Consider the following 14,194-nt stretch of genomic DNA (forward strand, 5'->3'; position numbering starts at 1 on the left):
GATTATTATTGTTGTTATTTTTGAAACAAGATCTCACTTTGTTGCCCAGGCTGGAGTGCAATGGCATGATCACAGCCCACTTCAGCTTCACACTCCTGGGCTCAAGCGATCCTCCCATTTCAGCCTCCTGAGTAGTTGAGACTATAGGCAAATACCACAATGCCCGGCTAATTTCATTATTTTTTGTAGAGATGAAGTCTTGCTGTGTTGCTTCCTATGAACCTCCTGGGCTCAAGCAGTCCTTGTACCTTGGCTTCCAAAAGTGCTGAGCCACCACCACCCGGCTAAGATTATTTTTTAAATGTTTTATCCAGCAAATTGTTTTTTGCAGAAGAATAACCTAATACGCCATTACATGAAATCGGAAGTTCAGTTGCTCTTAGATCCTGTTTTGAATAGAAAGTGCACACGGATGCCTCAGATCTGGGTATTCCTGGGGTCTAGAATGAACAGATGTGCGCTGCGGTGCAAAAGTTGTATGAGAATCCCAGAGGCTGAGAGGGAATAGAAGAGATGAACTGAGATGGCCGAGTTGCCTGGTGACTGAGCGGGTGACGCCAGGCTTCCTTTTTCATTGTAGGGTGGTGGAAATCCCCTCAAAGACAGTAATGAGTAAAGCAAAATGGTCAAAGTGATGGTTTGGCTCCATCACCAAGGATCCAATGGGATGTAATAAAAGTCCTGAATCCAAAGAGAGCATTGTTGTCATCAGAGAGTTTCTTCAGATGCTGTTTGTATATATGCTGTGGCGTTTATGGGTGTTGAAGACTCGCATTTCATATTTGTGTTTCCTTTGATCTTTGCAGAAGGGTTTTTGTTTGTATTCGGGGGCCAAGATGAAAATAAGCAGACTCTTAGCTCGGGAGAAAAGTATGATCCAGATGCAAATACATGGACAGCATTGCCACCTATGAACGAGGTAAAACACTGGTTGGTTGGTTGGTTTGATGTGTTTCTCTTTTCCCTTAGTGCTTCTGTTTGTTTTGTGTCTGAGTTCAGGGAAGAAACGGCAGCCTTGTCAAGCCCCCTGCCTCATTCGCTCCAACCTCTCCTTCTAGTGCCTGGCTCTCCTCCCCTTCCTGGCCCTCACTCATTCTGGCCTCCATGAGTTTCTGAAATCTTCCAGGAATGCCCTCACCCCAGCCTTCACATTTATCCTGCCCTGTGCAGATGCCAGCGTGGCCTGCCCCCTCCTCGCAGCACCTTCTCAGCGGGCCTCCCTCCTGCCTCTTAGCTTTCCTGTCCCCGTCTTCATACGACGTCTCACGATCTCACGGACCAGGCATTTAAAGTTTTTCACGTAAGCTCTTTGATGGCAGAGAATTACGTGTGTTCTGGTCAGTATTTCATTTTCAGCACTAGAATCGTGCTTGGCACGTAGGGTTCACTACATAAATATTCATTGACAAACGGACATGAAACACCTAGGGCTTCTGTGATCCCAAATAGCCTTGGCCTGACCCTGTCCTCCACAGCCCTTTCTGCCATAGTTTATACTAACCTTTCCCACGTCAACTTGAAAACACTGCCCATTGCTATGCAAAAATAATTGTATTGAACCAGAGGTAACAGTTCATTTTCTTGTTGTGAGCTATTATGGGTTAAAAAGTGAGGATTTTCTGATGAACTCACCGTGTATTTCATAAGTTTGTTTTGAGAAATGGCTTTGGCCTCTCTGGCTGTTGTGCTGGAAGAGTGGGCTGTTAGGGAAGCCAGAAATCTTTAAGAAGCATTACCGGAGAAATGGTTTTGAACGTGGTACTTCCATGCTGGAACACTGAGAAAAAAGATTTCTCTAATTTTTAAAAATAGTTTCAACTTTTATTTTAGACTCGGGGGTACATGTGCAGGTTTGTTACGTGTGTATATTGCATAATGCTGAGGTTTGCAGTGAGATTAATCCAGTCTCCCAGGTCCTGAGCGTCGTACCCAATAGTTAGTGTTTCAGCCCTTGCTCCCCTCCCTGTCTCCTGGCTCTAGGAGTCCCCAGTGTCTATTGTTGCCATCTTTATGTTTCTCTAATTTTTATTAAGTATATGAATATCAGCTTTCAATATGATCATTGGCCTTGTGTGTTCAGGGATCGCTAATGTAATTTCAGGCAAGACATAACTTCGGAATTGTGGAGATAGATGGGATGCTGTACATTTTGGGAGGAGAGGATGGTGAAAAGGAGCTGATTTCCATGGAGTGTTACGATATTTATTCTAAAACCTGGACAAAGCAACCTGATTTGACCATGGTCAGAAAGGTGAGGACTGCATTTTGTGATAACTAGTTTGTGTACACATTGGATTTTAAACTTAATGTGTCTTCATATCCTGAATAAACCTTTAATATAACTGATGGTGTTAAAAGAATTAACTTTATAGAACTCTGTCTTTATCGGTAGTTTGTCTTCACTGTCATCAGCCACACACCAAAATAGGAAAGTGAGCGTGTGTGAGAGTTTATCCTGCTTGTGGGCCCTGTGGAGCACCGCTGTGTGTCAAGCTCCACATTTGAGTGCGCAAATGGTGCAGCAGCCACGTCTTCCCAACCTATTTTCTTTCTGTTTTTCCCTCTCTTACTCTCTCTCTCTCTCTGTCTTTCCTTTTGTTCTTGAGAGAGGGTCTTACTCTGTTGCCCAGATTAGAGTGCGGTGGCGCCATCTTGGCTCACTGCAACCTCTTTCTGCCTCAAGCAATCCTCCCACCTCAGCCTGCTGAATAGCTGGGACTACAGGTGTGCACCACCACACCCAGCTAATTTTTGTTTTTTTAAGTGGAGATAGGGTTTCACTATGTTGCCCCGGCTGGTCTTGAACTCTTAGGCTGAAGCGATCCCCCATCTCTACAGAAAAGTTTACAGGCACAGTGGTGTGCACCTGTAGTCCCAGCTACCCAGGAGGCTGAGGCGGAAGGATCTGTTGAGCCCAGGAGTTTGAAGCTGCAGTGAACTATGATGGCACCACTGCACTCCAGCCAAGGCAACTGAACGAGACCCTGTCTCTAATAAATAAATAAATAAATAAAAATGAGGCTTTTGAACTTCTTTCACTTAGTGAAATAGTATCAGTTGGAGTAAGAGCTCCTTTTCTGAAGATTAACAATATGTGTCTTACTTTGCCCTTCTCATTTTAAAGTCCGGTGTTGTACTACTGAAAAGCACCATCGTTTTCCAGTTAGAAATCAAACCCCTTCCTAAATGTCTTTAAGTATGCCCCGGACAGGTTAATATCTCTTCACCTGACCTGAATGAGAAATGTTGCCTCTCCCCCACCATTGTTCTCTGCTTTCAGATCGGCTGCTATGCAGCTATGAAAAAGAAAATCTACGCCATGGGTGGAGGCTCGTACGGAAAGCTTTTTGAGTCTGTGGAGTGTTATGATCCCAGGACCCAGCAGTGGACTGCCATATGTCCACTAAAAGAGAGGAGGTACGTGGCTGTGGGGTGGGCTTTGTAGAGTCCCTTGCTGTTCACTGGGTCTGGAGCCCCTTACCCTGCCTGGCTTTTGTTCTTTTCTTTCAGAGTAACCTTTTCTTTGACTTGGCATTTCCTGAGAAAGGAAGGCCCACGTAGTAATGCTGCAGAGTTAAACCAGCATAAGAGGAACGCGGGAGTGAGATCTCGCGTTGTACCGCTTGTGCCTCATACGCTGTGTGTGGCCTTTCAGGTTTGGAGCGGTGGCCTGTGGAGTTGCTATGGAGCTGTATGTGTTTGGGGGAGTCCGAAGTCGTGAGGACGCCCAGGGTAGCGAGATGGTAACTTGCAAGTCCGAGTTCTACCATGATGAGTTTAAAAGGTAACTAAGAATGGTTTCACGTAGCTACTGCAACTTTTTCTTTGTGCTTTCAGTCGTATTTTAGCTTTGTTTAGTTTTGTTTTCAGTCACTTTATTAAATTATGGATTTAGGAGATACATCTCATGCATACTAGATATTTATTCAGTGACTTCACAAGTGCTAGTAACTTAAAATGTCTCTAAATAGAAAATATCTCTAATATGTAGATCAGATCTTGACACTCAGTTGCTTAAAATCATTTATTGGCTCCCTATAGCTTTTAGGAAAAAGTTTAAAACTCCTTAACTTGTTGGGCATGGTGGCTCACACCTGTAATCTCAACATTTAGGGAGGTAGAAACTGAAGATTGCTTGAGCCCAGGAGTTAGAGATTTGCCTAGGCCACATAACAAGACCCTGTTCTCCAAAGAAAAATAAATAAACTCCTTAACTTAGCATATATAGCCTTTTGTGATATGGCCTTTGCTTTTTCTGCTACTGACCCAGATACTTTATACCGAGCCACTTTCCCCTGCAAACATGTGTGGTTGTCTCAGCTCTGTGTTCGTATTGCTGCTACTTGCCTAAAAGCTCCCTTCCCGCTGTCCATCCAGTTAGCTTGGCCTTTTTCAAAACTGCTTAGTTATCAAAACCTAGAGAAAGCCTTCTCATGCCTCCTAGTCTGATTTTTCATCCCTTCATCTATGATTCCATGCACTCCAGACAAGTCTCTGGGGTTGTAGCTGTTAACTGCAAGCAACTTCAGGGCAAGGTCCACCTTCGTCAGCTCTGTATCCTGGCTTCCAGCATCCTACCTGTCTGTATCAGATGCTTAGTAAAATGTTGATTAAGTGGCTGAGGCTTGATTTCTGAGATTCTTAAAACCTCTGACAAGTGCCACGTATGTCTTGTAGGGTAGATAACATCCTTCTCGATGTCTTCTCTCTTTCCTCACACATTTTATTGTTGTAACCACTGAGGAATATTTTTATTGCAGTAATATGTTTAAATCCTAAAGGGAAATTGCTATGCTAAACGTAATTTTATTAGAGTAGTTCAGTCGTGTTACCAGAAGAGGGTGCCATAACATAATGTTTAATTTCATGCTGTTTTAGATTAGGGCACACAGTGAGCAGTTACAAAGATGCTGCAAATGCACGTAAATGCTGCCTAACATGTATTTTAAATTTAGGGTATTTGCATAGCCTTTTTTTCCAATTACAGGAATAGACTATCTTAGGAAAATTTATTAGAGAGCAGTTTAGAGGATACTTGCTGTGGTTGGGGCAGATTTTCAGACTTCTCTACATTTTTCCTTCCTTGATACATGACTGGGAGGGCTGATTGCCCAAGAGATGAAGTCATTTTTTTTTTCTTTTTTTTGGGGGGACAGTCTCGCTCTGTCGCCCGGGCTAGAGTGCAGTGGCGTGATCTCGGCTTACTGCACCATCTGCCTCCCGGGTTCAAGCGATTCTTCCACCTTGGCCTCCCAAGTAGCTGGGACTACAGGCGCATGCCACCATGCCTGGCTAATTTTTGTATTTTTAGTAGAGACAGGGTTTCAGTATGTTTTCCAGGTTGGTCTCGAACTCCTGACCTAATGATACGCCCGCCTCAGCCTCTCAAAGTGCTGGGATTACAGGCATGAGCCACCGCACCTGGCCTATCAGGTTGTTACATATTTGTAGTGGTTAAGCTTTTAATATAACTATCACTTGCTTTAAGTTCATAATAATTAAACGTAAGACTGTTGTTCCTTCTTTGCTGTTTAAAAGCACTTCTCGCCAGGTGCACTGGCTCCAGGCTATAATCCCAACACTGGGAGGCCGACGCAGGCAGATCACTTGAGGCCAGGAGTTCAAAACCAGCCTGGCCAACATGGTGAAACCCTGTCTCTACTAAAAGTACAAAAAAAAAAAATTAGCCAGGCATAGTGGCACGCGTCTGTAGTCCTGGCTGTTCAGAAGGCTGAGGCATGAGAATTGGTTGAACCCAGGAGGTGGAGGGTGCAGTGAGCCGAGATTGTGTCACTGCACTCCAGCCTGGGCAACAAAGCGAGACCCTGTCTCTAAATAAATAAAAGCACTTCCAAATAAAATTCATGTATATTCAGTTCCTTATTTCTAAGCTCTCTGATGTTTGTAAATAGAATGAAGAAAGCTGTTAATTTATCTTACCAATATAAGATTCTAACATGTTTAGATAACATTAAACACACATGTAACACCAAATGCCATGTATTTAATCTTCAAAACAGCACTCTGAAGTGCATGTAGGTACTGTTACTATTCCTGTTTTCCATATGAGGAAAGGGTGAGCGGTGTGCCCACAGACACACAAGGAGCAAGGAGCTGAGGTGGGATCTGAACTCAGGCGTTCTGGCCCCAGAGTCCACCTTTTCAACTACCACGCTAGATTGACTTAAAAATATAGGCTTTCCTATAACTATGGATAGAACAAAATAACATGTAGGAGTAGTTTATTTCTTAAAAGATCAGACGCAAATGTGTTATATTGGCATAGTGTGGAAACTGTAGTTGCCGGATGAGCAGTCCATATTCGATTGGAGACCATGTCGATTGTTTTTAAGTAATCTCTTGTCTTTCCTGTCTTTGTTCCCTATTTTTAGGTTAAAACTTTCTGGGAAAAAAGCCATATCTTATTCTTTTCTGTTTTTCTGAATAAAAGCAAAACTGCTTGAAAGGAAAGCAAAGAAATTGCCATAAAGTATTACCAAGCCAGAGCAACAGCTTCATATACCCAGAATGACGGTTTCTCTATTTCTGTTCCTTGTGTCCCTATTCTGTTAGTAACAGTACTATCCTCCCAGTCATCCATGTTCAAAAAAGGGTCATCTTGGCTGGGCACAGTGGCCGACACCTATAATCCCAGAACTCTGCGAGACCCAGGTGGTAGGATCCCTTGAGCCCAGGAGTTCAAGACAACCCTGAGTAACATAGTGAGACCTTGTCTCTATGAATTTTGAAAAAATTCAAAAGTGAGCTGAACATGGTAGTCCACGCCTGTGGTCCCAGCTACTTGGAAGGCTGAGGCAGAAGGATCACTTGAGCCTGGGAAGTGGTGGAAGCTGCAGTAGACCATGATCGTGCCACTACACTCCAACCTGAGTGCGAGAGCAAGACCCTGTCTCAGAAAAGGGAGTCATCTTGAATTCTGTCTTGTACTTTGCAACTCATCAGTTGCCAGGTCTGGTCCTTTTTTAAATCTTGGTAGCATTTTTCACATTTCCCACCTTCCCTGCCCCGCTGCTACCCTCACAGTTATTCCTGCATCTGTGTAGTGTCATTAGCCTCTGGCCAGCCTTGCCAGTGCAGTTACTTATTTGTGGTTTTGAAAGATGAACCTGACAAAAATTAGCCAGGCATAGTGGCACACGCCTTTTTGCTCAGAGTTTTTGATTGCCCTTCTCAAAATTCTTGACTGTTTCCCATTGCTTACTAAACAAAGGTAATAGTTCTTAGCCACCTCCTCAGGGTTCTCCATGATTTGAGGTTAAGAAAAAGTTTCACCCTTTTTTAGCATCTTTCTTTCACATGTCGTATACTCCAGCTCACTTTTTAAACCCTCTTGTGTTTTACTGCCTCCATGCATTCGCTTAGCCTAGATGCCCCTCTACTTTAATTTTTTACAGTATATAAGTTATATTAACTGTTCTTTGAAGTTGAGATCTGTCAGTTTCCTCTTTTGATTCCTGAATATATAACTAGAATAGACATACTTGACAACTGGCAAAATCACCATACTGGTTCTCTGACACATGGATTGGGGGCCACCATGACAACAAGGGCTAAGTGGAAGTCCCTGGAACTTTGCTCCCCTACCAAAATAGAAAAACAGAAGCAATACTGCATCCTGGGTGAATCTGCAAAAATTATGCCACCATCAAAGACTAGAAAATGCAGGAGAGGCGATGCCTATCGCATCCTCACTTAATTCACCTAGAAAAAGTAGAAAAGTAAAATGGATCTCGGAAAATCTTGGAAAATTTTCATTTCAAACATTATGTTATCAATTTTAAAATGTTTGTGTAGCTTGTTTTTAGGTTTTCCTTTTACTTTGGGTTTCTTTTACTCTTTTCTAGCTTCTTTAGGTAGAATTCTAGATTACTCATGGTAGATCTTTTGCTTTTTTTTGAGACAGAGTCTCGCTCTGTTGCCCAGGCTGGAGTGCAGTGGCTCGGCTCACTGCAAGCTCCACCTTCCGGGTTCACACCATTCTCCTGCCTCAGCCTCCTGAGTAGCTGGGACTACAGGCGCCCGCCACCGCGCCCAGCTAATTTTTTGTATTTTTAGTAGAGACAGGGTTTCACCGTGGTCTCGATCTCCTGACCTCGTGATCTGCCCGCCTCGGCCTCCCAAAGTGCTGGGATTACAGGCATGAGCCACCGCGCCCAGCCGATCTTTTGCTTTTTTAATGCACACAGAGAAAGTTTTCATAAACTTAATCAGGTGATCATACTGATCCCAGATTCTTTCCCAGACGTAATATCCTCACACAAATGTTGTATCTTTATGAGGCACAGTTCCCAGCCTTAGTATGGCAGCCATTGACGTAGCTAATGTATTTTCTTCATACCAATTTGCAAGGGTCACCAGAAGCAGTTTGCTTTTACTTGTCAGGGGCAACAGTATGCCTCCACAGCCTTGCCTCAGGGCTGTGTCAACTAATATATAATGGGCTAATGTCGGCAGTGTATTAGCCCATAATGTCCACAGAGATTTTAATCATCATGATGTTCCACAAAACATCTCATTGGTCTACCCCACTGACCACATTGTGCTGTTTGTATCTTATGGTTAGGAAGAAACAGGTACTTTCAGATGCCTTAGTAAGACGTGTGAACTAGAGGATAAGAGATGAACCCCACCCCCAACCACATCTATTTCAGTCATGGTCCAGTCAAGAGGCAAAAACCACACCAGTCATTTGAACAGGGAAAATGTAATATATGTAATTACCACTAGTAAGAGACAGCTGCTAAAAGTGGGAAAAGAGGACTCTGAAAACTGTAGAAATAGCTAATGTAGGAAGCACAGCTGGTACCTTTAGGGCAGAGGGAAAACACCCAAGGAAGGAACAAATTAGGAAGTATTTTCCCCACCCCACAGGGCTAAGATTCATGCCATTGGAAGTGTGTGTGCTGAGGCCACTGGAGAGCAGAGCACCAGGGTGCCAGGGGCCAGAGAAACAAGCTGGAGAGTGTGCACCCCTGGTCTCCTGCATGCTGGTAGGAGCAAGAACAGGAGGAGTGAGAGGAAGGCAGCCGACAGCGGCAGAGTGGCCCTTTGGCCCCCGGCCTTGCCAGTCTGCACACTCTGTGAACAAAAGACCAGCTTCTACACTGGGTTCATTTCTCCATAGTGTTTTCTGTTTCATTGATTCCTACGCTCATCTATATTACTTCCATCCTTTTACTTACTTTGGGTTTCTTTTACTCTTTTCTAGCTTCTTCAGGTAGAATTCTAGATTACTTATGGTAGATCTTTTGCTTTTCTAAGGCACACAGTGAAAGCCTTCAACTTTCCACAGAGCACCACTCTAGCTGGACATGCTGATATGTTTTATTTTCATGACCATTCTGTCTGCAGTATCATTTTTCCTTCTTCAGATTGGATGGTTTCTGTTGCTCTGTCTTGTTTGCTGCTGCTTTCTTTTGTTATCTCCATCCAGTGAATTTTTTATTTCAAATTTATGTTAGTTATTTATTTATGTAAGTAATTCTAAAATGTTTGTGTACTTTGTTTTTAGGTTTTTAAATTTTCTATGCTGAAATTTCCTATCTTTCCATCACAAGCATATTTTCCTTTCCCTTACTGAGCATCACTGTGGTAGTTGTGTTCAAGTCCTTGCCTGTTAATTCCAGTATCTGAGTCATCTCAAGAGTTGGCGTCTATTGATTGTTTGCTCCCTTGAGAAATGGGTTCTCATTTTTCTGGCTCTTCTTTTGTTGAGGAATTCTGGAGTGAATCCTGGATATGGTTACTATTATGTTGTTGAAGCTTTGAATTTTCTTATATTGCTTTAGAGTGTTGCTCTGAGTTTTAGTCAGCAATTGACTTGGTTAGACTTAAATTGCAAGCTGTGCCACCTGCCATGGGTGGCAGCTGAAATCTCAGTCCAGTTCTCGAAGCCTCGGTCATAAGCATACATGGTTCCAGGGTTAGTTGAAGACTTGAGATGAGTGGATGTGCACAAATTGAGGGGTGCTTCTCTACCTCTCTTCTTTCTCAGGTTCTCCACCACACTTTGGAGATCCTGGTTGCCCCAAGACCCCTTTTCCTGATTGCTGAGTCCTGTAGCCAGAAAGATGGCCATATTTTCTCTAGGGGTTTAGCTACCCAGAGCTGCCCCCGTGAGGCTGCCTTCAGAGAAAGCTACCAAGAAACAGGAAACTTAGTCCATATGGGTTGCTTGCTCAATTAACTTTCCATTTCTTTCCAGACTCTACCTGCTTTTCTTCAGTTTCCAGAGCACTCAGATAGTTGTAGACTTGTAGAAAAGTTGCAGAAATAGTTAAAGAGTTCCTATTTCCATAAGCCATTCAATCAGCTTCTCCTAGTGTTAACATCTTACGTGACTGTAGTACAAGCATCAAAACCAGGATATTTATGTTGTCCAAAATTATTAAGTAAACTACAGACTTACTGGAGTTTCACCAGCTTTTACTCTAATGTCTTTTTTCTCAGTTTCCAGATCCAATCCAGGATTCTACCTTGCATTCAGATACTGTGTTTGCTTAGACTCCTTTAATCTGTGATAGTTCTTCATTCTTTTTTTTGAGACAGAGTCTTGCTCTGTCAGCAGGCTGGAGTGCAATGGCGCGATCTCAGCTCACTGCAACCTCCGCCTCCTGGGTTCAAGTGATTCTCCTGCCTCAGCCTCCCAAGTAGCTGGGACTACAGGCACGTGCCACCATGCCCAGCTAATTTTTGTATCTTTAGTAAAGACGAGGTTTCACCATGTTGGCCAGGATGGTCTTGATCTTTTGACCTCGTGATCCACCCGCCTGGGCCTCCTAAAGTGCTGGGATTACAGGTGTGAGCCACTGCACTCAGCAGGTGGTTCATTCTTTCCTTGACTCTCTTCAAGAGGACCTTCATCCTCTTGAAGGTTATTGGTTCGTTATTTTTTTGTAGGATCTCTTAATTTGTATTGATCTAATGATTTCTTGCAATTAGACTGAGGTTATGCAGTTTGGCAATACCACAGAAGTCATATTACACACTTCTCTGCATCATATCAGGGAGAACACGTTGATGTGCCTTATTGCTGGTGACATTAACCTTGATGACTTGGTTAAGGTGGTATCTGTTAGATTTCTCCACTGGAAAGGTAACTGATTTTCTTGTTGTAATTAATAAATACCTTTGTGGAGATCATTCGAGAATTTGCAAAACGATTTTCTCCTGAAACTCTCAAGCACTCATTTGAGCATCCACTGGTAGACCTAGCCTGCAGAAGTCATTACTGTGGTGTTTGCCTGATGATGGTTTTGTTTCCGTCATTCCTTCTGCATTTATTAATTGGAATTTTTCGGTAAAGGAAACCTGTCCCTTTTTCCTGTTAATGTTTTCCAATTATTTATAGTATATGGATTCATGGATATTTATTTTATTTCCTGAGTTATAAATCCAGCACCATCATTATTGATTTTCTTGCTCACATAGTTCCAGCCTCGGCTGTCAGTAGCTGCTTCACTGTGGCTTCCGTGTCTTTTGACACACCCCCATCCTTTTTTAAGCACTTCCTATCTGGCATGACAGGATGCCCCAGGCCCCTCTTGTATTTTCTCTGCCTCAGCTCTGGGATCAACCACTTCTTCCTAGAGCCTCAAATCCTTTTAGTGGTTATTAAATTGATTTTCAACAGAGGTGCCAAGGCAATTTAGTGGGGGAAAGAAAAGCCTTTAGCAAATGGTGCTAGAACAGCTAGCTATCTGTATGGAAGAAAGTGAACTGTGATTCATGTCAGACCCAAAAAATTAACTTGAATTGTATCATAGACCTAAATGTAAAAGATAAAACTGTAAAAGTTCCAGAAGAGAGCATAGGAGAAAAATCTTCGTATTGGGGTAGGCAAAGATTTTTTAGAATGACACAGAAACTGTGACTGTAAAAGAAGAAAAGGATATATTGGAATTCATCAAAATTAAAAACTTCTGTTCTTCAAAAGAGTCCATTAGGAAAATGAAAAGGCCACCTACATGCTGGGAAAAAATATTCATAATACATTTATCTAGCAAAGTATCTGTATCCACAGGATATAAAGAATCTGACAATTGAATAAGAAGAAGACAGTAAACCCAATTAAAAAAAAATTTAGAGACAGTCTTGCTACGTCCTTTTTTTTTTTTTAATTTATCTTTTTTTTTTTTTTTTTTGAGACAGGGTCTCACTTTTGCCCAGGCTGAAGTGCAGTGGCGTGATCTCAACTCACTGCAGCCTTAACCTCCTTGACTCAAGCAATCCTCCCACCTCAGCCTGAGTAGCTGGGACAGATGCCACCACATTTGGCTAATTTTTGTATTTTTTGTAAAGACAAGGTTTCGCCATGTTGCCCAGCTGGTCTTGAACTCCTGGGCTCAAGTGATTCACCTGCCTCAACCTCCCAAAGTATTGAGATTGCAGACTTGAGCCACCACACCTGGCCCCCAGTTTTAAAGTGAGCAAACCTTTAAACAGACATTTTATAAAAGAACATAAAATGGGGCTGGGTATGGTGGCTCACACCTGCAATCCCAGTACTTTAGGAGGCCAAGACAGAAGGATCACTTGAGCCCTGGAACCTGAGATCAGCCTGGGTAGCATGGTGAGACCTCATCTCTATGGAAAAAAAAAAAAAAATTCATTAGCTGGGTGTGGTGGTGTGCACCTGTGGTGCCAACTATTTGGGAGGGTGGGGTGAGAGGATCGCTAGAGTCCAAGAGGTTGAGACTGCAGTGAGCTGTGATTGCACCACTGCACTCCAGCCTGGATGAGTGACAGAGTAAGACCCTGTCTCAAAAAAAAAAAAAAAAATTCCATAAAATGACCAATAAGCTCAGGCAAAGATGCTCAACATCATTGGTCTTCACGGAAGTATATGCCATTAAAGTAGCCAAAATTAAAAATATAATACTCAGATCTCACAGTGATACTGAGCAGTTGGAATTCTCATGCATTGCTAATTGGAGTGCAAAATTATGGCACAACGCTTTGGAAAGCAGTGGGGCACTTTTTTTTTTCCAGTAAACAATAACCTTACCATATAGCCCAGCAATTTCATAAGTCCGCAAAAAAGACTTGCTCTCTAATGTTCCTGACAGCCTTATTCATAACAGCCAAAAACTGGAACGTCAACAGGTGAATGAATAACAAATTTTGGGGCTGGACTCTGTGGCTTACGCCTGTAATACAGCATTTTAGGATGCTGAGGTGGGCAGATCACCTGAGCCCAGGAGCTCAAGACCAGCCTGGGCAACATGGCAATATCCCATCTTTATACGTACATATGTGTGTGTGTGTGTGTGTATATGTGTGTGTATATACATATATGTGTATATGTATATACACACATATATACATGTATGTGTGTATATGTATATATGTGTGTATATATGTATGTATATGTATATATGTATATATGTATGTATATGTATATATACATACATATATGTGTGTATATGTGTGTGTATATGTGTGTGTATATACATATGTGTATATGTGTATATATATATGCACACGCATACACACGCACAGGAATTAGCTGAATGTGGTGGTGCACACCTGTAATCTCAGCTACTTGGAAGGCTGGGGTGGGAGGATCACCTGAACTGGTAGGTTGAGGCTGCAGTGAACCATAATTGCGCCACTGCACTCGGGAGGCCCTGTCTGAAAAACCAACAAATTCTGGTACATCCGTATGATGGAGTACTGCTTAGAAATAAGCAGAAATGAATGACAGATGCAAACAACAGTGTGGATGAATCTCAGAAACCTTGTGCTGAGCAGAAGCAGGTTGGAAAGCACATGCTGTTTATGACTCAATACATGTTTCATTCTAGCACAGACAAAACTCCTATCTGTAGCGACTGGCAGCATGTCGGTGGTTACCTGGCAGTGGAACGTGGGGTCGAGATTGGCACATTGCCTGATACTGCTGGTGACTCAACAAGCTTGCTGTGTCAGTCTTCCTAGATGTTGTTGTCATCCTTTTGATTTCCTTAATTTTGTGCATGGGCTTTGTTTTCAGATGGATCTATCTTAACGACCAGAATTTATGCATCCCCGCCAGTTCCTCTTTTGTTTATGGAGCTGTACCTATAGGAGCCAGTATTTATGTTATTGGAGATCTTGATACAGGTAAGAGTGTTACAGTGATTTTCTTGGAACTGTTTCCTGGTGATTCTGGGTACATTTTCTCACCCTTGCT

The 14,194-nt window shown here is 42.6% G+C and overlaps 1 protein-coding gene across 3 annotated transcripts in view; it reads left to right on the forward strand.

The window, feature by feature from the left end:
* Nucleotides 1-14,194, forward strand: part of GAN (gigaxonin) — an 83,706-nt gene that overhangs the window by 55,973 nt on the left and 13,539 nt on the right. For all 3 annotated transcript variants that reach the window (XR_008621540.2, XM_003820889.5, XM_034940792.3), the window contains 5 exons: nt 807-919; nt 2,102-2,251; nt 3,281-3,417; nt 3,656-3,784; nt 14,015-14,124. Coding sequence is in view for 2 of the 3 variants with exons in the window: in XM_003820889.5 (XP_003820937.2) it covers nt 807-919; nt 2,102-2,251; nt 3,281-3,417; nt 3,656-3,784; nt 14,015-14,124 (639 nt within the window). In the remaining variant the exon portion in view is untranslated. The remainder of the gene's footprint in view (nt 1-806; nt 920-2,101; nt 2,252-3,280; nt 3,418-3,655; nt 3,785-14,014; nt 14,125-14,194) is intronic.

This window comes from Pan paniscus, chromosome 18 (assembly GCF_029289425.2).
Source record: "Pan paniscus chromosome 18, NHGRI_mPanPan1-v2.0_pri, whole genome shotgun sequence".
NCBI classification, from domain to species: Eukaryota; Metazoa; Chordata; class Mammalia; order Primates; family Hominidae; genus Pan; species Pan paniscus.